Raw genomic sequence first — 23,095 nt, 5'->3', positions numbered from 1 at the left:
GTAGATCAATACTTTAAAATTATTAAGATCCACCCCCATATAAAACTTCCTGCTATGCCCTTGACCTTCATACCATTACAAATTTCTGAAAAATGTACAACTGCAAAATATCACTAACAATATTATTAATATCCATGTTATTAAAGGATTTATTCTCCAAACATGGTCACTGTAAATGAACGCTAAAAGCAGCGGCCACCTACACAGTAAACTGCAGTGTTTACAGCTGAATCTGATGCTGAGAGCTGGGGCTGCGGGTCTGGCTCAGCCAGAGGAGGTACCTACCGATAGATGTAAATATCGATATTCAAGTGAGACGCATCGGGCGAAGCTCGGAGGACCCCAGTAAGCAACTCCATTAGCGTCCAGCAAACATCGACGACTAGCAGATCCTGCGGAGAGAGAGGCAGACGGAGTGTTTAGACTTGCCACTCGGTCTGTACGTTACGGCATCGCCCCATATTAATAAGTAAAATGCTGCCACCCATTTTGAACCAATATGGGACAATTTCTCTTTGCTTGTGGAAACCATAACAGTGTCACTGCTGAGGTGGCACAGAGCACGTGAGGCTACAGGACACAAACTCGTCACAAGCGGCCAGCCTCTGCGCTTCAGCCATTAAACACTCGGATACCGTCACTGAAGCAATTCAGCTCAAGTTTATTCTGAAAAGTATCACAGCAGCACCTATCGGCACTGTTGTAGTTATGCGTACGTGAGAAAATTAGTTTACAATAATTCAGTATAATAAAAATATTGTTGGAAAATACAAGGATTACCAAATGGATTCTTGATGCTAAGCATAACCAATCTACAATCCCATGTGATTATCTCATGGGGAAAAAATAACCAGTAAACAGGCAATTTTAATGCCAGTTTCTGAGAAAATCCATCTCTGATGAAAGATTGGAGTTGCATTGCTTGGGCACCAACTCTGACACACTCCTAAAATGTAAATGGCTAGCAGGGATGCATCATGAGGTGAAGGCTTTTGAATCCTTGTCCTGAGTCAACTTTATCCAGAGACTCGGCCTGGACAGACGCCCTCGTGAGGCTGAAAGCAGGAAGCCGTGGTCATTAGATCAGCTCATTCAGCCCTCAGCTACCGTCCGTCCCGCAAGGTCACCAGGAGCTAAAAAAGACAGCTTGGCGCTTCGGAAGAACACGTCCTTCTCTTTTAAAGGATGCCAGTTCAAACCCGAATCTGTGAAGGGCTGCTGTGTCCTCTGCAAGGCACTTAAAATGCTGCTCAACTGCAGTACTTTACCGTGAATATGTACAGTATAGGAAGAAAAAACTGCTGGGCGTATATATAAATACATGTTAGTCTGCAGTTCTCTGGACAGAGTTATCTGTCTGTCTGCCCTTGGAAACTTTTTGTGATTTTTTTTCTTCGTATCAACTGTGAGCTTCTGACAAACAGAATCTAAATTAACGAAACGCATATAACTGCGTACGGTATGGAAGTGAGAGACCATGCAGAGGCACTCGAGGTAAATGAATGCACCAAGCGGGACACCAATCAAATGCAGGCCGATGCATACGAGGGGGTAATGAGGCGGTGAAGCAGTGTGTGCCCTTTGTCTCTCGGCTTGACTTCGGTAAGAACATACTTTCGGGCCTGATGTTGACCTCGTTCCAAGAAGCAGTGCTATGATCTACTTCAAAGAACTCATTAATTCGGAATTTCTGCATATATACCCATATCAATGAGTCGAATGGGCATGTTTCAGATGGGGTATCTAGGAATATTTTGGTGCAATTCTAAGAAAAAATATGACTAATGAAAGAGCCCTAAGATCCAAGCTCAGAACAAGCAGATTTAATGATTCAGAGAGATGAATTACTACAGCTAAAATGTAACCCAAACGACATGGTCAGACAGCACTCCAGGGGCAAATAACATCCAGAACACAAGTTTAGAGAACCCTCGGGGGACGGCATGTGACTCAGCAGCTTAAGTGTTTGTGCTTGTGATCAGAAGGTTGCTGGTTCAACTCCCATCATTGGCAGCAAAGTTACATGTCTTCAGAGCCCTTGAGTGAGGTCCCTAAGACCCCCCCGCAGTTCCAGTACACGATGAACCTTCATTCTTACCTCTATACAGTATATATGCCTTATAAAGGAGAACAAAAATGGTATAAGAGGAAAGGCACATTCCATTGAACTGGTAGAAATGTGAAAAGAGTTGAGAGTTCAGAAACCAATAGTAGGTAATGGATAGAGCTAGAGATAGAGCTGGTTGATGAGCCAAGCCCAAAGTGCCAGTTCTGTAAGAAGCAGGCTCAATGCCTCACAGAGGGTCCTTATATCACCCTCAGGAAATGAACAACTACTGCGTGACTCTGGAGAGGCCGAGTGTGGTCAGACTGGGTGTGGCTGCAGGGTCTGCTGGCAGGGGGCTGGTATAATGCTTAAAATGTCCTAAAAACCAAAGAGGGAGTTTGTGTCCCTAAATCTTTGTGTGGATAAGGGAGGGAATTTTTAAAGGAAAGACAACAGGGACACTATACTCCTTACATCAGCAGGGACACCTTATTCCTTACATCAGTTGAGACACCATATTTGTTACATCAGCAGGGACACCACACTCATTACCACACTCCTTACACCTATAGGGGAACCTTACTCCTTACATAAGCAAGGACACTTTACTCATTATATCAGCAAGGACACTATACTCCTTACATCAGCAGGGACACCTTATTCCTTACATCAGTTGAGACACCATATTTGTTACATCAGCAGGGACACCACACTCATTACCACACTCCTTACACCTATAGGGGAACCTTACTCCTTACATAAGCAAGGACACTTTACTCATTAAATCAGCAAGGACACTATACTCCTTACACCAGCAGGGACACCACACTCCTTACATCAGCAGGGACACCATACTACAAGCAATGACAGGTGCTGAGTGTGTCGGTCGCTGCATTTTTACAATGTAATTATTTGGGTAATATGACAGCTCATCCGGTGTCTCCCATATCAACTGGGAATTAACTGTGAATTATTGTGAAGCCTTTCAGAACAGTGTTCGCAATGTAGGTGAGGGGACATGGCCTGCTCACCAGTTGCGTTTGATGGACACTTGTTGTAAACAGTTTCTCCTGCTGAGGCTCTTCTCCAGGTCATGGACACCAGGTACTCATCCTTGCAGATCTCGTGAGGCGCTGGGTGGGGGAGAGAAAGCGGGGGGATGCTGTGTCACTCCTCCGGCGTGTACGGGGGAATGCCATCCCCATCACGCACACAGACACTCTCTCGATGCTTCCTACTAAATCACCTCACCAGCGCAGGCAGTCACAGGTATGGTCACACTCATCACCCACACCATCACACCCAAGATGAGGCTCTACTATCTTCTGCTCCCCTTTGGCTTCTCTATAATTCATAATTTTCACGAAAAGCTAGAGAAGAGAGGTACCTAGAATAGGATGTGAGAAAAACAAGGATGAGAGGAAGGAGGGGCAGAGAGACACCCGCTTTCATCTAAATGCAAGCCCTCTCAGAAGTGACTGGATGCATCTTTATGTCCGACATCACAGTGCAGCTTCCAGAGGCTGGGGCTCTGCATCGGCACTGCGATGGTCCCCAAAGCCACGGGCAGTGTGGCGCTTATTAAAACTGGCGGCTCGCAGTGGTGATATGCTGACAAATCACGCAAGGGTGGCGCTTTTACTAATATACGTCGGGGGTGGGGGGCAGAACAGATGTTGGACTGGGGGATGTGTTTCTGTGTCCGGGGGGGGTTGGGGTAGGGGGTTGCGGGCAGGAGACAGAAACACAGGCCTTCAGGGGGGTACAGAAATGGCAGCGTACCATATATGTTTTAGTAAACAATACAGGTTGACAGTATATCAAATTACATCTCTTAAAATACTTGGCTGGTTATCAAAAATATGCCTGTGAGAGTGTTCAGGCTAAGGATATTCAATATAAAATTTTTCAGTAGTGATGTATCTATTCAATGCCCATTAGGGAGCATTTTCATTCCAAAAAGACACAAATTGCATCAGAAGGCTGCGGTAAACAAAGCATGTGGCACCTATTGAACCAATTATGGCAGATAAACTTGTTTCTCTTTAAAATAAAGGATGTGAACCTGTGGAATGCACAATTTCTCTGTCTGATTATGCGTGCCGGAGCCTGGTACTTCAACACACAATGTTTCCGGAGCATTTTAAGCAGAAAGCCACCTCTGTGCAAAGAGGAAAAGGGCTAAATTTGAGGACTGAGCTCAGATAGGGGCATCATTAACTTAATTAAGTACTTATAAGTGCTCAAGGGCAGAGAAAAGCTACCTGTACACTAACATTAGACCCCAGAAGCGAACGGACCAGCAGGTCCCGCTGAGTAAAAATGTACTCTTTGACCTCCAAGCAAATACCCGCCACTTGCAGCCCCAGGGGGCTGCTCCTTCCCTGGGGCTACGTTAATGTCTAAACATGTTCCCCCCCTCCCTTCTAGAGGCAGTGAAAACGACTGAAAGTGGAAAGCGCCATGTTACCAAAATCAATAGTGAGAGGAAGGGGCTGGTCCATTTCTGCCAGCCTACGTGCCTGCGGCTCCAGAACAGCGCAAGCAAGGCGGAGCCTTTTGAAAGCTCATTTACGGAGCTGCTCTTGAGAAGAAAAGGCCTGATTATGTCATCAGCGTCAAGGATCCTACCTTTATAAGCGTATTTACCAACAATCACAAGCCCAGTAATTAAACCACGGCCAAATCACTACATGCACAGAAATGAAACAACTACCTTCAAAGATGGAATAAAACAGAAACAAACACAACACAGAAAGTCCTTAACATGTAATGGGATAACATCCGGGCTGCATCTACTGATTCAGTTAGAAGGGGTTTCAGCACAAGTATGATTAGACAAGCTGGCAGACTACAAGAAATTTTACCGTCAAAAAAAGTGAATTTCCAACCGTGTCTGAAAAAGGATTTGAAAAAAGGAGCTATTAAAAATACCCATCCATCCATCCATTTTCTGAAACTGCTTGTGCTACATGTATTCAGGTTTGCGAAGGGTCTGTAGCCAATCCCGGAGGATATCGCAGGGCACACTCACACAACATTCACCAAATTGCCTGTAGGTGTGTGTGTGGGCCTTGGGTTGGTGCCCCATCCTGTTTTGTTCCCTGTCTTGCACCCATAGCCTCCAGGATGGGCTCTGGACCCCCGCAACCCTGAACAGGATAAGTGGTTTCAGAAAATGGATGGACGTTTTTGGACTGTGGGTGGAAACTGGACGTTCTGGAGGAAACCCCACGACGACATGCAAGGAGAACATGCAAGCTCCACACACACGGAACCCTGACGGAGACTCGAACCCAGGCCCCAGAGGTGTGAGGTAACAGTGCTACCCACTGCACCACCGTGCTGCCCCAACATTAAAAACATGTATTCAATCATTCTTGGAAAAGACTAATATATTAATAAAAGGCATAATTAATGTACATACAATAAAATGCCCACATGGAATCACAAAACCATACACGACACACTAAAGAAATCAGTTAACCTCTTACTAAACAATGGTTACTTATGTCATGCCTCCATCTTTATCACTAAATACAAAAGCAGAGAAAAATGACCTAAGAAATTGCAAAGGCATCAGTGTAAGTGTGGCGTATGTGTAGATGCTACTTTATAACCACAGTTTCAGATTATTTAATTTATATTCCGGACACCATTACTGTGTTTTGGCAAAAATATTCAAATGATTTATTCCATTGAAAAAAGTCTCTGAAACTGACACAGATCTAGCAATAAATGATTAAGATCCTCAGAAGTGCGTCGAGGGCAGAGTGTGATGTGACTTATTAGATGCTGCGAGTCGCATCCTACGCCAGTGTACTTCCTCATAAATTAACCGAGGACGAGGAGGGAAGGTGCTGTTGAGCCAGGCGTCCCTGTGCATAACCACCAAGGAAAATATCTCGTTATGCAAATGCCACCATTCTACTGTTGCCCAGAGAACAAAAATGAGTGTCTGAAAGCGAAGCTGCCAGGCTACGGCCCAGTCAGGGAACTTAAAGAGCAAAATCATGGTTTTCCGGGCAAAAAGGTCAGGCTTCGGGGCAGTGGCTGCAACTGGGTGCAAATTCTTACTAAGTGACACATGTGCTTGGACAGGCCAACCCGTGCCATAGGCAGTCTAAGGTTTCATTTCATCACTGGCACCATTAGTGTGAGTCAAAGACAAAATGAACACAAAATCGTCACTGGGCGTGTTAAAAAGAATTGAATAACATTTTAAAAATATCTCTTCACTGAAAAAGCATTAACGACCATCGGTAGCAAATGCACGCCGACTTAGGCTATGGCAGTATTACAGTAATACCATATACCGCGGTATAATGTCCGGACAGTATGACGGTATTCTGAAAAATCAGGGACCACACAAGTTGGCGCAGTTGAGGTTTGGCAGCAGGGTGAGACCCCAGATGTCATGGTAGTTCTGAAGGTAGCATTGTCACCTCAAACCTCAAGGATCAGGGTCTGAATCTCACCCCGGTGTGTCAGACTCTCTCCCTGCATCATGTGGGCTTCCACACACAGTCCAAAGCCACGTGCTGTCCAGACTGTACCATGACCCTCTACCGGCAGATCTCGACTGACTGAAGTAACCCGCTCCACACACTCTTACGTAAGTCAAACTTTACGGAAGTCGGATTTACCTTCCCATACCATTCAAGACACCCTGCAGCAAAAAACAAATCAGCCAAAAACATAGTGGGAATACATACTAAATAACTGACATTAAAGAAATGAAAAGATAAAGTGTAAATTTGCGTAAACTCTACGTACATTGGATATCTTTCGCTCACATCCGGATTTACTTAAGTGGGTTTTACTAAGAGCCACTGTACCGCGCACCAGGCAGGGACTAACCTGGGCACTTCCTGTCATTGCAGGCGCGTCCTTCCTCCCCGGAGCCGTCGCATGGGTAGCCCTGCACCCCCGTGCCCTGGCACATGCGGTAGCGCCGCTGCCAGCCAGAGTCACAGGTCTTGGAACACACGCTCCACTGGTTCCAGGGCCCCCACTTCCCGTCGCCTGTGGGGGGAGGAGTGCAGAGGTAGGAGTGAGATGAGAATCCGAGAAGATGGGGCCAGGAACAGCAATAATGCAGAAGGGCTTCCTGTTACACTGGGAAGAAGGTCAACGGCAGGTGTGGTGCAGGAGTAACGCAGGTGTGGGGAGGGTGTGGTGCAGGAGTAAAACAGGTGTGGGGAGGGTGTGGTGCAGCAGTAAAACAGGTGTGGGGAGGGTGTGGTGCAGGAGTAACGCAGGTGTGGGGAGGATGTGGTGCAGGAGTAACGCAGGTGTGTGGAAGGTGTGGTGCAGGAGTAAAACAGGTGTGGGGAGGGTGTGGTGCAGGAGTAAAACAGGTGTGGGGAGGGTGTGGTGCAGGAGTAACGCAGGTGTGGGGAGGATGTGGTGCAGGAGTAACGCAGGTGTGTGGAAGGTGTGGTGCAGGAGTAAAACAGGTGTGGGGAGGGTGTGGTGCAGCAGTAAAACAGGTGTGGGGAGGGTGTGGTGCAGGAGTAACGCAGGTGTGGGGAGGATGTGGTGCAGGAGTAACGCAGGTGTGTGGAAGGTGTGGTGCAGGAGTAAAACAGGTGTGGGGAGGGTGTGGTGCAGGAGTAAAACAGGTGTGGGGAGGGTGTGGTGCAGGAGTAACGCAGGTGTGGGGAGGGTGTGGTGCAGGAGTAAAACAGGTGTGGGGAGGGTGTGGTGCAGGAGTAACGCAGGTGTGGGGAGGGTGTGGTGCAGGAGTAAAACAGGTGTGGGGAGGGTGTGGTGCAGCAGTAAAACAGGTGTGGGGAGGGTGTGGTGCAGGAGTAAAACAGGTGTGGGGAGGGTGTGGTGCAGGAGTAACGCAGGTGTGGGGAGGGTGTGGTGCAGCAGTAAAACAGGTGTGGGGAGGGTGTGGTGCAGGAGTAAAACAGGTGTGGGGAGGGTGTGGTGCAGGAGTAACGCAGGTGTGGGGAGGGTGTGGTGCAGGAGTAAAACAGGTGTGGGGAGGGTGTGGTGCAGGAGTAACGCAGGTGTGGGGAGGGTGTGGTGCAGGAGTAAAACAGGTGTGGGGAGGGTGTGGTGCAGCAGTAAAACAGGTGTGGGGAGGGTGTGGTGCAGGAGTAAAACAGGTGTGGGGAGGGTGTGGTGCAGGAGTAACGCAGGTGTGGGGAGGGTGTGGTGCAGGAGTAAAACAGGTGTGGGGAGGGTGTGGTGCAGGAGTAACGCAGGTGTGGGGAGGGTGTGGTGCAGGAGTAAAACAGGTGTGGGGAGGGTGTGGTGCAGGAGTAACACAGGTGTGGAGAGGGTGTGGTGCAGGAGTAACGCAGGTGTGGGGAGGGTGTGGTGCAGGAGTAAAACAGGTGTGGGGAGGGTGTGGTACAGGAGTAACGCAGGTGTGTGGAAGGTGTGGTGCAGGAGTAAAACAGGTGTGGGGAGGGTGTGGTGCAGGAGTAACGCAGGTGTGGGGAGGGTGTGGTGCAGGAGTAACGCAGGTGTGGGGAAGGTGTGGTACAGGAGTAAGGCAGGTGTAGAGAGGGTGTGGTGCAGGGGCAACAGAGGTGTGGGGAGGGTGTGGTGCAGGAGTAACACAGGTGTGGGATGGCTGTGGTACAGGAGTAAGGCAGGTGTAGAGAGGGAGTGGTGCAGGAGTAACAGAGGTGTGGGGAGGGTGTGGTGCAGGAGTAACACAGGTGTAGGGCGGCTGTGGTACAGGAGTAAGGCATGTGTAGAAAGGAGTGGTGCAGGAGTAACAGAGATGTGGGGAAGGTGTGTTGCAGGAGATACACAGGTGTGGGGCGGCTGTGGTACAGGAGTAAGGCAGGTGTAGAGAGGATGTGGTGCAGGAGTAACAGAGGTGAGGGGAAGGTATGGTGCAGGAGTAAGACAGGTGTGGGGCAGCTGTGGTAGAGGAGTAACACAGGTGTGGGGAGAGTGTGGTACAGGAGTAACACAGGTGTGGGGCGGCTGTGGTACAGGAGTAACACAGGTGTGGGGAGGGTGTGGTACAGGAGTGACACAGGTGTGGGGTGGGGGTGGTGCAGGAGTGACACAGGTGTGGGGAGGGTGTGGTACAGGAGTGACACAGGTGTGGGGTGGGCGTGGTGCAGGAGTGACACAGGTGTGGGGAGGGTGTGGTGCAGGAGTGACACAGGTGTGGGGTGGGCGTGGTGCAGGAGTGACACAGGTGTGGGGAGGGTGTGGTACAGGAGTGACACAGGTGTGGGGAGGGTGTGGTACAGGAGTGACACAGGTGTGGGGTGGGTGTGGTGCAGGAGTGACACAGGTGTGGGGAGGGTGTGGTGCAGGAGTGACACAGGTGTGGGGAGGGTGTGGTGCAGGAGTGACACAGGTGTGGGGAGGGTGTGGTGCAGGAGTGACACAGGTGTGGGGTGGGTGTGGTGCAGGAGTGACACAGGTGTGGGGAGGGTGTGGTACAGGAGTGACACAGGTGTGGGGTGGGTGTGGTGCAGGAGTGACACAGGTGTGGGGAGGGTGTGGTACAGGAGTGACACAGGTGTGGTGCAGGAGTGACACAGGTGTGGTACAGGAGTGACACAGGTGTGGGGTGGGTGTGGTGCAGGAGTGACACAGGTGTGGGGAGGGTGTGGTACAGGAGTGACACAGGTGTGGTGCAGGAGTGACACAGGTGTGGTACAGGAGTGACACAGGTGTGGTGCAGGAGTGACACAGGTGTGGGGAGGGTGTGGTACAGGAGTGACACAGGTGTGGGGTGGGTGTGGTGCAGGAGTGACACAGGTGTGGGGAGGGTGTGGTACAGGAGTGACACAGGTGTGGGGCGGTAGAAGCACACGACTCACTGCCGCATTCCGGGTTGATGCACTCGTGGGTCTCAGAATGCGCCCCCTTGCATTCAGCCCAGCTGTGCACCGACACGCTGCACCTCCGTTGCCGCTGCTGGGTCCCCGTGTCACAGGTCACGCTGCAGCGGGACCAGGGGCTCCAGTCCAACCACTGGCCCTCCACTGGGAGGGGGAGAACAGGATGGAAGGATGGCGAGAAGGGGGAGGATCATGAGAGAGAACAGAGAGAGAGTATAAACAAAATAAGACGAAACATAAAGGAGGAAGGGGACGATGGAGGCAGCAGGTGTGGGGGGGGGGGGGGTAGGGAAAAAGGAGGGAAAAGGGAACAGAAAGAAAAGAGAAGTGGCAGGAAGAGAGGAGGGGAGAAGGGGAAGGAGATGGAGGTGAAGAGAATGAGGAGAGGAAAGGTGAGTGTGCGGTAACATGGGGCTGCCCAGCAATCACGCCATCACAGCTGTTTGATGAGGAGCCCAGGCCTCCCTCTCCATCGCCGGGGCCCGAGTGGGCTCCTCCGGCGGCTGATAGGGAGGCTCATTCTCCTGACGGAGCCCCTGCCTCCTTTGGGGCCCCACACACAGTTAAATAATAATTCTCTAATAATCTGTCAATGTTAATAGTCCCAGTGGCGGGCTGGGTGCTCCTTCCAGTGTGGCCCCTTTTCTCGCCGCAGTGAGTCATATTTTAATAAATGACAGTATAGAGCTGAAGTCAGCACATAGGCGCACAGAACCGATACAAAATATCCAGAGACCCACTTACATATACACAGAACCGGGACTGTAAAGTTCACATTCGCATAAATCGATCTAGTGCTGCGTCACCAAGACCCATGTAGAGTTATATATATACATAAGACCATAAAACTGAGACTCACATAACCACAAAAACAAAAAAGCAACAGCAGAGGGTTCTAGATGCTCATAATACGGCCTTATCATTAGCCAAAGGAAATTCTGGAATTGGTGAGTGACGGGGAGAGGGCGCTCCTGGGACCAATCAGCTTTCAGCTGAGGCCAGTGTGTCTGTTGCCCCTCCCATTCATATTCTCCTGTTTTATTCAATCACAAATGATTTGTCCTAAAAGCAGAGACTTGCATACTTACATAGAACAGGCAATTTGGTTTGTTCTGATGCCTGTGAAATTGCAGCCTGATATATACAAGCCACTCAAAACATGTTAGAAAATTACAGAAATTTTAAACCAACCAATGAGCCAATATTCAATCACATCACGTAGACTGCGACGGGTTGATGGGGTGGTCTGCCACAGGGGTGGAACAAAGGCGGATAGAAGGTTTGAAAACAAACAAAGCTGTTTACTTTAAGACAGACAGAACTAAACATGTAATGTAATAAAATCCCAATTCCCCAAACCCCAAAGCACGTACAAACACGTCAAAGAAATCACAAGGAAACCTGTGTTCCGTATTCTCAGAAATCTCCCAGGTACACACGACTGACCCTGCTTTACCCTAACAAGGCAGCAGTTCAGCCTGGGCAGGCTTAGGTTCCATAGCTTAAGGGATCAACAGGAACAGAGCTGAGCAGAACTCGCCATATTAATTTGTTTCCTCCCTCATCTGTAAATGCGATCTTTGTTAATTATCGAACGGTTGATACAGACGACGCAAATACGACGACTTTCAGGTTGTTTACTTGCTGATTCCTGAACTTTACACAAGCTAAATGAGTTACTCACTAAAGCACTCCCTAGCAAATCTCCAGTGACATTTCACTCGGAACACAGGCCTTCCAGTAGACTAAGCAGTCAGACTGGCAGAAATATATTTTTGGTATCTGCAATGGCGGCTCCTCGGATTTCTCCAGAGAGCTACATGAACAGTGCCTAGTCACATTGGGCCGGTGACATTTATGAAATAGAATTACATCATTAAAGTAAATCAAACAGATAGCCAGGCCTATTAGCGAGAGCTACCAGGCAATTGCCTGCTTCTCGTCAGTTGGAGAGAAGTATTGGTGCTTGGGGTACTGACTTGTGAAAGCATTGTATGTGTGTGTGTGTGTGTGGGGGGGGGGGGGGGTGCATATATTTTCGTGCAGATCAACCCTCATGAAACCAGCACTTCTGGACAGCAGAGAGAGACCCTGGAGATCAAACAAAAATATTCCTCACCATGAAACTGCCTGCATGTCGGTTATAATCAAAGAGATATTCACCGTTCTTTGTTTAAAACTGCTTTGCGTCTCCTCTTATAATTAATCTAACAGTAATGCATTTGATCCTGTGGCATATATCCAAATTAATAATTCATTGCAGGAGATTTCTAATGATCTGTTTACAAAACGTGCCTCTTCTTGTAGGACCTAATTCCTTAAATGTAAAATGAGGTGAGACAAAAGAGTCCGGGTGGGAGAGACTATTAAACTGTTTAGCACGGCACTGGGAATTTAATTCTCCTTTTAACTGGTGCAGTGGCATACAGCACCAATAACACAGTATAACACTGCAGCCTTGCCCAGCTGAGCTGCAGCCATACAGTACATTAGGATTCTGTCGTTAGCTGATATTTGGTCATATAACCATGTGAAACGAAATGTTGCTTTATTGGCAATTTATGATACAGGTACATTGGGATGCTTCTTTTCATATATCCCATCATGCTCTCCTTTTAGACAGACAGACACACACACACACACACACGTGAGAGTGAAGCTCGGGGTCTGAGCACAGAGTCTGCTGTTTATCTGATGCACCTACAGCATTTCAGGGGGGTTAAGGGCCTTGCTCAAGGGCCCAACAGACATGTGACTATTCTACCGAGGACGGGATTCAAACTGACAACCTTCCGACGATGGTCAAATAGGCCTACCTCACTGAGCCACACACCATCCCTCACAAAAACTGCTACAGAAGTTCTGAGGATCTGTAGGCCCAGAAATGTCTAAAAAAATAACAACCAGCGACCACTGGTGTTTGTCGACACTGGAAGCCAGCACATGATGAACTTGATATATGTATCTTAACTGTCTGATCTAGGCATCACTTGGGAAGATGAGAGCATCACCCTAGGAAATGACTCACTGAGCCCTGCCTGCGGGCTCCTGAATAAAAAAAACTCTCAGCTGGGCTCTTAAGGTCTGATTCATGTACTTTGTGGTCATTAGCCATCAGCCGGGATGAGCAGGTTGTACCTGTGCAGGAGACAAGGCGCTGGAAAGACTTTGAGGTTACAAGCCCCTAATTGCTTGAGAAGGAGACGGCTGTCAGTGGCCTATAGAGCTCTCGTCACATAGACACCCCCGGAAACTCCGCCCTACCTCGCCTCGCGGGCCCTCTGTAGCCACTTAGCATTGCCATACATTCCCCGCGCCAAGGCTTGCTCTATTTGAGAAGTGAGATGCAGAAAAAAAAAAGATCAAACTCGCAACGTGAAGGCTGCAGGTTTAATGGAAGGGCCCCCCGCTGTAGTACCCTTGAGATAAAATACGACATGGACTTTCTGTAAATATGTCATTAAACAAATCGGTCAATTGTGCCTGTGCTGAAACATCGGATGACCACATAAATAATGGCAATCCACACCTCTTCAGCAGACAAGTCGCGGAACCCACTCAACTATCGTGATGCAGCAAATGTACACGAGGCCTAAACAGCAGGATGGGATTCAAAAGCATAAAAATACGAGAATATACTATTTAAATCACTTCCATTAGATAATGAATATACATCCGCTGAGATTTTTTTCTCCTTGTAATCTCTATGGCAACAAAGAAATATTTTTAGAAAGCGTACTATGCAGACACTGCTTCTGCTTTATCGTTTTGGGGGCAGATTCATTTTTACACATACATGACTGAAAAACAACTTCAATGGCTGCCTGAACATGAACTAACTGCCCTGCTGTACTGAACGGTTGTGTTTTGTTTTCTTTAAATGTAGCTGCTTGCTAGCACCTGGTATTATGGCTCATTAAATATAAATTGTTTTAATAGGTGAATTTATGCATGCAAGACAGATAATTAAAAAAATCCAGATTTGCATTCCAGGCTGATCATAGCACGTGGGGAGACTGATTGGTTGACAGGTTCTCCATGGTTCTGTGTGTGCGGAATCAAAGCTAGCAGACGCTCGTGACCCCCTGCAGGATTGAGGTCATGTGTCTTGGCAGCTAGGCCCAAGAACAATGAAGACGAGCGCTATGTAAATCAGACCAATTACGTCAACGTCCTGAGCTGGCCAAAGCATTAACCACTTAAACAAAAATAATCAAAGACATTCAGTATTTAGATAAAGGGACATCTGTGGGGAAACCCCAATTAACCCAAATGAAAGAAAGTTAAATCCTATGAGCCACACAATCAGACATACACTGGCTGTTTAGCATGTGCCACACAGAGATAGCTATGCTAAAAGTTAGCAGCTAGCATAGGAAACAGAGCCCCTCAGCCTAGCTGGACAATGAACTGGCACATTGCCGTTCACCTGAGAAACCCCAAAGCCAGGCCAGAAACAAGGCGAAGCACAATGTCACACGTACCTCGGCATTTCTGCCGCTGGGAGGACTTCATATTGACATTAATTTCTTTAATAAAATAAGCGGCTCTAAAAATAAGTGTTGACACTTCGAGACTTTCCCAACAATCCTATAGTGTGTCCTTTTGAGAAAACCTTCCGTTCTTGTCATTGTTATTTGCAGCATTCAGTAGCTAGCCGTTTAATGACAGGCGTGGCACTTTAGAACGGGCAAGAGTGCTATTTTGGTTTCAACCATCTCTTTACTCACTATTCTGTTTCCTGAAGTCATTCCTAGGGACTAACCTTGCACGGTGTTCTGCGACAGGCAATTACACGTCAACGCGTGTTACATTGCTAATTAAGTGGCTGTGCTGGCAACCAAAAAGCCAATCACATATAAGCACAGAACTGTTAGACTGCTATAGAACAATGGCTGTGGGCCAGCTATGCTGGAGAAAATCCCCTCATTCTACATCCTTCATTTAATTTGGGATTCAGTTCCATATTTCCATGTTCTGTGGCTTGTTCTGACACTAAGAGACCAAAGTGCCCATTCCCTGTAAGCAAGTATTTAGCTATAGCCCTATTGGACACAGCAGACCATTGGGAACAGACACTTGAATAACTCTTTATCTAATCACAAAGCGGCTTGAGACTTGGGCCAGACAGGACCCCTACAGTAGGCGTCCTATTGATTTGCCTGTCAGCTATAGTAGTGGCCTACTCCTCCACATCCTTTTGTTATGCGCTCAGAGTATCCTCTTCCAATCCTTCAAGCCCTTTCTTGAGCGTGACACCTTGGACAGAGTCGGCATTGGACACCCTCCCACCATGACGCACATCTTCAGGGTGTTCTGCTAACCGCTCGATGCCATCGAATCTAACATCGAGGCCAGATTTTTTATTTTTTTTTTATCACAGAAGACGACTATTTAAAGATATTTAAAGACACTGCAGCCATGAGGGCCCAAGCTGCTATACACTAGTGCGGTTTCAGAACCCAATCGTGCTTAAATGCTATAACAACATACACCGCTTACTTGTTAAATGAACCGATTTTCCGTTCATTAAGCGTTTAACTGATGATTTCAATTAATAAGAATTCACTAACTGTTCAAATAATGAAATTTGAAAGTGCAGCTAAATAACCAGTTAAACTAGTAATGGTAATTGAAGAGTCCTGAACACAACATGGATGGAGCCCCAGACTGCAGGCTTCACTCTGAGAAATCACACCATTACCCGCGTTTCTGGATGTTCCCTTTCTGCAGTTCGTACCTCATTAGGAGAAAATGGCAGACTCCAACTTCTTTCCCTGAGAGCAGTGACAGAAGTATGTTTAATTATTAAATACATTTTTAAATGTTGCTTTAATTCAAAATATTAATTATTACTGAGAATCAAGTGATGAGTCACCAAAGACTCTTCATGAATTATTTGAGGGTCCTAAGATATAAAGGCAGCACAAAATAAATATATGTGAAGCATCAGCTGAGTTATAAAGGGAGATAAACGGGAACAAACTGCTATATGTATATATACACAGATGAAGGCGTGGAGATCAGAAGTTTGAAGTTGTCAGATGTTGGAAACAGCTGCCACAGTCATACTGTATGTTTCAGGCGTTTCAGAGACACTGATTAGATGCATGTCTCTCGAAGGCAGGAGGAAACTCATGAAACATAGAGAGAACATGCAAACTCCACGTACAGGGGGAGAGAGTGTGTGTGTGAGAGAGAGAGAGAGAGATAGAGTGTGTGTTTGTGAAAGAGAGTGTGTGTGTGTGTGTGTGTGAGAGAGATAGTGTGTGTGCGTGTGAAAGAGAGAGAGAGAGAGTGTGTGTGAGAGATAGAGTGTGTGTGCATGTGTGAAAGAGAGAGAGAGAGTGTGTGTGAGAGAGAGAGATAGTGTGTGTGTATGTGTGTGAAAGAGAGAGAGAGTGTGTGTGAGAGAGAGATATAGTGTGTGTGCGTGAAAGAGAGTGTGTGTGAGAGAGAGATATAGTGTGTGTGTGAAAGAGAGAGAGATAGAGTGAGTGTGCGTGTGTGAAAGAGAGAGAGAGTGTGTGTGTGAAAGAGAGAGTGTGTGTGAGAGAGTGTGTGTGAGAGAGAGATATAGTGTGTGTGCATGAAAGAGAGTGTGTGTGTGAGAGACAGATATAGTGTGTGTGTGTGAAAGAGATAGAATGTATGTGTGCGTGTGAGAGAGAGATAGAGTGTGTGTGCGTGTGTGAAAGAGAGAGAGAGTGTGTGTGAGAGAGAGAGATATAGTGTGTTTGTGTGTGTGAGAGTGTGTGTGTGCGTATGTGAAAGAGAGAGATAGAGTGTGTGTGAGAGAGAGATAAAATGTGTGTGTGTGTGTGTGTGAAAGAGAGAGAGAGATAGAGTGTGTGTGTGTGTGTGTGTGTGTGAAAGAGAGAGAGAGATAGAGAGCACAGAGGTGGGATCAGAACCCCCCGCACTGCAGAATTCATTATTCAGCAGATCGACCAGTCCCATGAACAACAGTGCATTGAATGAATCTGAGATTTAACTGGAAACATACCTCATAGGTTTTTGTATATGAGGTTACCCATGGTCATCTGAACAAAGCATGGGTAACCGCTGATCAAGAAAAACGTCATCATTCATTCATCTTCTTTACCGCTTGCTCTATACATGTGGTCTGCAGCCTAACCTTCAACCAGGATGGGGGACCAGCCCATCATAGAAAAAGTCATCATATAATTAAAAAATATCTTTGTGCTTTTTTTTTGTTTGTTTTGACCATAGGAGGAGAACATGCTTCCGAGATGAAGGTTTGATGAGACCTCATACATCTCTAACTGCAGCTGCCCATGTAGCTCACACATGCTTCCCCTTGCCTGTGTCAGCTTCTGAAGGGGAAGCGGGGAGCCAACTGCAAATCTTCAGTGGGTCAGACACCTCTTCCGATCGATTTCCGCCTGGATCTTTGCATATATTACCGAAGCACGATCCAGAGGGTGTTTCTAAATACGGTTACGGCACACAGGACTGCTGCCACTGTTAATTGATGGGTAATAACTGCCACGTAATGCAAAAAATCATCACATGAAATCAAATCATAGGAAATGTCAGTCACCTTCACAGCAGAGCGGTGACCAAATAAGGGTTTTCCAGCGAAGGAAAGTTTTAACTGACACAAGACAGGAATGCAGCCCCCTGATGATTTATTATACGGGTGTAATGATTTCTGAAAAGGCTGCCGGCAAGGCAATAGCTAAACTCAATAACCAAGCCAATGCGCTGAAACATCCAGACCAAGATAGAGAAAGCGCACACTGCATTACCCACCAGCGTCCGGATCTAATGATTATGTTGGGCTATAATCTTTTCATCTGTTTCTCCTGTTGCCTGTACAGATTGGTAGAAAATCCTCTCCAAAAAAATAAAGAGAACCTAACAGAAAGTGGAGGCTGACCTCGAGCGAGAAATGCAGGCAGAACTAACGAAGGGACCTTTAAACGAATGACAAACGAAGACGAAGGGATCGTGAGCAAAACATAGAGGATTAGAGAAAGGATGGGAGCGGGGGATGGTACTAACCGGGGCAAACCGCAATATTGCAGAGTTTGGACTGGTGGTCTGAACCATCGCAGGCTTTGCCGCCTTGCTGGGGGGCCACGCAGCTTCGGGTCCGGGTCCGAGAGCCCCTCCCACACGTGGCTGAACACAGGCTCCACGGAGACCACTCCTCCCACAGCCCATGCACTGAAAGAATACCACAGAACCACAGGATGGGGGGGAGGCCAGGCGGGGGTGGGACTCAGCCGCATTCCACCCCCTGCTGTCCGGCACATTGGTACGAGCCACAGTGGAACAGGGAAGGCAGGCGTGGCCACCTCTGTGTCGGGGACCACCAGCCAAAGGGAATGAGGTAGGAGTGGCTATGCCTCCTAGCCCCTCCCCTGTGCTGCTCGCCCCACCTCCCTTGTGCACACCGCCCTGGCCCCTTCACGGACCCGGACTTTAGTGTCCCTTGATGCCTTTGGTGAGACGTGGGTGTCATGGCTTTGTGTCAGACAGAACTGGCAGGAGAGAATGGGAGAAGAGTTCATGGTGAATGGAGAATGCATGGCTACAGCAGGAGCAGAACCGAAACGGACCATCAGCCCCTCCATTAATCGGAATTCGGAATATACCATGATTGACACATCTCTTGTCGATGTATCTCCCCCCGCTTAAGGTGTCAACCAGATGGATCGTGCCTGTCGCAATGCATTGTGGGTACTAGCGAAAGCACGACAGTGAGATGCTGACCCACAAATGCAGATCACCATATGCCCACAGTTCTAGCAAGTCTTGTCTAGAGGCTTATTTATGTATCTACAACAAACTTTAAAGGAAGATGTAGCAGTTACTGGCACATTGCATCACACTATTGTTGTGTTTCATCAGGGTGTTGGTGTTGTTAATGTGAGCCAGAGCATCCTGAAGTAGCAACAGCTGACAAAATACAGACATAAATAATTGATAACAGAGTACAATATAACCAGTAACCTGCAAAAAAGAAGCATAACTTTAGTTGCATGTCAAGATGAAACTGCACTTTTTGTAAAGGGAAGTTAGATTCCAGGTATATGGGCTGGTTTCAGGTCCAGGTCCTGTGCAGCTGGCGATGAGTTTGTTATCATTTACATTAACTATGTTATGATAATGAGGATTCCTGGAGTAAACACAGAGTGACACTGTATTATGAGAGGATCTTCTCCCACTGTGCTGTGATCATGGGGTACAGTGACACGACCAGGTGGAATGAACGGGCGTCCCGTGATGAAGCAAGCGAAAGCTGCCAGACCATCAACTCGCTGTGACAGCAAATGGAACCAAGGAGTGCCTCGACAAATTCTCCCTCGAACGAGGAATCCCCAAGAGCTCATTTTCCACTGCCTTGGCCTCGTCGCGCCCACAGAGCATGACAGCCACACGTGGGGGCAGTCGGGGTAGACCAAAGAAACCTCTGACGTCATCAATCAACCAGCTGTCCCACCTTCGGCTTGTAACGAGGTTCCCGCCACCTGCCGCGAGGGCTTGGAGCCGAGGCAGACCCACTGGCCTCCCACTCCTACAGCAGGACAGTAGCCAACATTATGCATGTCGATGAATAATTGATTCCAAGCAGTTGCATAAAGCTCAGGGGAAGGTTGTGGGGCAGTGAGAGAGAGAGACAGCGAGAGAGAGGGGAATGGAAAGGGAAAGGATGCCGCAGATAACGTGGGAGAGATTTTGACCGGTTTATGAAAGTCATAAATAAAGCTAAAGAGAGACCTCTTTGCCGATCGACAAAATAGGTAATTATAACAAAAAATCAGGCTTAATTTATTCTTTCTCCTCCTCACTCTCATCCTCTTTTCATTCTCAAAATTTACAGCTATCAGAAACCCTCAAAATACTGCGCATCTGATCACTCTTGGGCCACTCTGTAAGCGAGGACAGCAAGAAATGGAAGGAGGAGGAGGAGAAAAGAAAGAGAGGCGGAGGCAGAGACAGCCTCCTTGAAGGCGCCGAGCGCTCAGCACTGACGGAGTCTGCCTCATCTGCGACCCACTGTTTTTAAATATCTTTTTTGTATTCTCTGAGATGGGTTGGAAATGATTATGGGGGAAAAACACCCCCCCCCCCCCCAAGCCAAAGATCATAGGAAGCCCTCATAAATAGAGCTCACTTTTATTTTTGGGCCACAGAGATCACAAAACATATATCCGGCCCTCCTCTTGCTCAGTAGATTAAGAACATTTTTACCCACAGGTGTCAAAAATACGGCTTCCTATTGGGATTCTGTTCACGACCGGATATCCAGAATTTGCTATGGGCAAATCGACATCCAGTCGATATTTATTAAAGCTTTAAGGAGAGGCTTATGTAGAGTTCAGTAAAAAGCTGTAATGGATAAGGAACCGGACTAAGGCTCGCTCTTCTGGCCTCTGCGTCCTTCGCAGAACGTGAGGAATACACTGGTCTGTGTGCAATCCTGACAGTCTCCTTTTCACATGTCAGAGCCAGGAGAGGCTTCAGTCCTGCGGGGCCTGCTTGTTAGCTTAGCTGTCGCACTGCCTGTTTATTTCCCAGCGACAGCCTGGAGCAGACCCGAACTGGACCTGCACCGCTCACACGCACCTTTCCATGCTCCGTGGCTTGTGACAGCTCTGCGGGTGACATTAAGAGTTCCCCATCTTTCAGCCGTATCTGGCTGTATTACTCTGAGGCTGTGACCTTGAGGGTCCGACTTCCACAAGAGGGATTATGTAGCTATTAGCGAAGTTATGACTGAGCCTCGATTCCTTTCCAGATATTCTTTACCTGTCAATAAACATACAAACGGATGCGCTGTGGAGGGGAATAGATTCACCCTTCAGAAGGTGGCAGTGCAGAGCAGGGGGGTAGAGGGGACATGTCTCATATGGTGAAGGCGTGAATATGAGCCATAGACCCCAAACAATTTCGCAGTGATTGGGGCAGGGACTGGGACACCGCCACAATGCAACCACTGTCAGCCAATTGGATGGTGAACAGCAAGGCCCATTGGAGGGCAAGCCAATCAGAGCAAGCTGCTTCTAGCCCCTTCCTAGCCATTGCTGAATATAATTAAGTCTGAGTATCAACAATCCTATTAGCCATCATGGAAAATATTGCCCATCATTTAAAATATGTCATCAGCAACAACTGGATGTGGTATTGAGCAACCCAAGTACCTACTGGTGACCACTGAGCAAAACTAATTGGGTATCCCTTCCACTCTCTACTGCCATCAATAAAAAAGTCAGAGTCAGTAAAGACAATGCACCAGAGACCAGAGAAACTCTTCAGAATTGCTCCCCCTTGTGGTAGCTTGAAGATTTCTTGGTGGCCACTGAAATTGGTGATGCATCAGGCTCAGTCCTACAGGGACACAATGTCAACAACAATGCTGCCCCTAGGGAAGTGAGGGCTGAGATGTAATGTAGCACTATGTTTTGGTTAAATAATGAAAATAACATTGCCGATTTCAAAGTCAAATCAAAATCAAAACAAATCACTTTTATTGTCACATCACTAGAATGAACGAACTAGTGTGCATATACTGTGTATGTATATATGTATATATCTTACTTGGATAAAATTAGACCCGGAAAAAAAAATCCATTCTGGAAATGCTGACATTTATCTGTACTTTTCTGTCACTGCAAATGCCACCCTGAAGAAAATCCAGAATATACGTCATTATTCACTTGCGACTCCACAACTGTGTCACAAAACGTGAGGGAAGGCAAACACCATCGGGCTAATTAGTGACGCGCTAATCACTGATCAGCCATCTCGGCTACGTGATGAAGAGTCGAGATGAGGGTCCAAGCAGCTGTGCGAAATGGGCCAGGGATATCGAGAAGTGCCAGCAACACACAAGCAGTACGCCGACATAAATACCACAAAAATGATTCCAGTCCTCGCACGGCTCAGCGGATGATGCTAATCTAATAAATATAATCCTCTTTCAGGAGATTCCGCGATCGTGTCGGAATTTAATTTTAAAACTAGCCTGACCTTTTCGTGGGGAGTCTTTATTAGAAAGCAGATGGAGTCACTTGTAATCATTACTGCCTTTTGCATAGAACCCCACACGGACGGGGATGGGCGGGGCACTGCCCAATGCTGGAACTTTGGCGAAGACAATGACAGCGTTTTGACAGACAATCACTACCGACTGCTGGAGGCAAACCCAGCAGTCAGAGCTCACGAAACCCGGCGAGAAATGAGAAGATGAAGCTGGTGATCACCTTCAACCCCTGCGTGATAAACCATTAACAGCACACTGACTGTGCACATAGCGGGAACGTCATAATGAGGGTGCTGGGTGTCAGGATGAAGGGATGAATGTCGGTTTTTAAAAATCTGTAGTGGGGCGGGGGGGGGGGGTTACTTGGGTTAAAGGGAGGCTTCATTCAGATAATATTTTAATTGTAATTGTATTTCATTAGGAGATGCTTTTACCCAAAGCAAAGTGCAATTGAGAAAGCAAGGTTAGACAGTCCCTGGACCAATGGGGTTAAGGGCCGTGCTCAACAGCCAAAAAAAAACCTGCAGCAGTAAGCAGCTGTGAATATAATTTTCCAAATGATGCACAGGCGGTCAATGTGGAGTAACAGTCCACCCATGTGAAAACACGCCTTGCTGTAATTGTCTAATGCAAATTAGCTGCGCTGCCGTGACAGGTGAGCTCGCGAGCTGCAGCGTCCGTGTACCTGCAGGAGGGCTCCTTGTTTAATTTAAGACCTCGCCGTAATGCGTTCTGGCAACCGGCATTTATAAGTACCCAGGTGGTCCTGGGGTCTATCCCAGGAGGCGTCGGGCCCAGCAGGGGATACTCTGAGTGGGATGCACTGCTGTGTGGGTGTCCGTCTTCTGTTTGTTCCTACACATGCCCTCCATGGTCAGCATGCCCCGTGATTTCTCCACCACATCATTTTCCATGTGGGGGGGCATAAGAGGGGCCATGATACATACTGATGGACCACTCTTATTAGCCAATGATATGTTTTTAGTTGGTGAGTGACAGGAGAGGGGGCAGTCCAGCAGCCAATCAGCTTTTAGGTAGGGTCAGTGCCCCTGTGGCCCCACCTCTGTACACCCCCCTGTTTCCATGTGAGGTCCATTGACAGTGGAACAAGCTACCCATCTGCAGCCAGCCAGCTACTCGTAACCTTCAAGAAATGACTCAAGATCCATCTCATTGTGAACACCTCAGCGATGTCGCCCAACC

General features: G+C 47.6%; 1 protein-coding gene across 12 annotated transcripts in view; it reads right to left on the bottom strand.

Annotated features, from left to right (window-relative positions):
• The window catches only part of adgrb2 (adhesion G protein-coupled receptor B2), a 211,889-nt gene that overhangs the window by 86,878 nt on the left and 101,916 nt on the right, over positions 1–23,095 (bottom strand). For 9 of the 12 annotated variants that reach the window (XR_002840637.2, XM_072705364.1, XM_023832061.2 and 6 more), the window contains 5 exons: positions 17,905–18,069; positions 9,856–10,020; positions 6,908–7,072; positions 3,079–3,180; positions 286–392 (listed from right to left, as the gene is read on the bottom strand). Coding sequence is in view for 11 of the 12 variants with exons in the window: in XM_072705364.1 (XP_072561465.1) it covers positions 286–392; positions 3,079–3,180; positions 6,908–7,072; positions 9,856–10,020; positions 17,905–18,069 (704 nt within the window). In the remaining variant the exon portion in view is untranslated. The remainder of the gene's footprint in view (positions 1–285; positions 393–3,078; positions 3,181–6,907; positions 7,073–9,855; positions 10,021–17,904; positions 18,070–23,095) is intronic. The other 3 variants (XM_023832063.2, XM_072705367.1, XM_023832067.2) reach the window with 1 other exon arrangement.

The sequence above is a fragment of the Paramormyrops kingsleyae genome, chromosome 23 (genome assembly GCF_048594095.1).
Source record: "Paramormyrops kingsleyae isolate MSU_618 chromosome 23, PKINGS_0.4, whole genome shotgun sequence".
Taxonomy (NCBI): Eukaryota; Metazoa; Chordata; class Actinopteri; order Osteoglossiformes; family Mormyridae; genus Paramormyrops; species Paramormyrops kingsleyae.
This window is presented reverse-complemented; position numbering and strand designations above follow the sequence as displayed.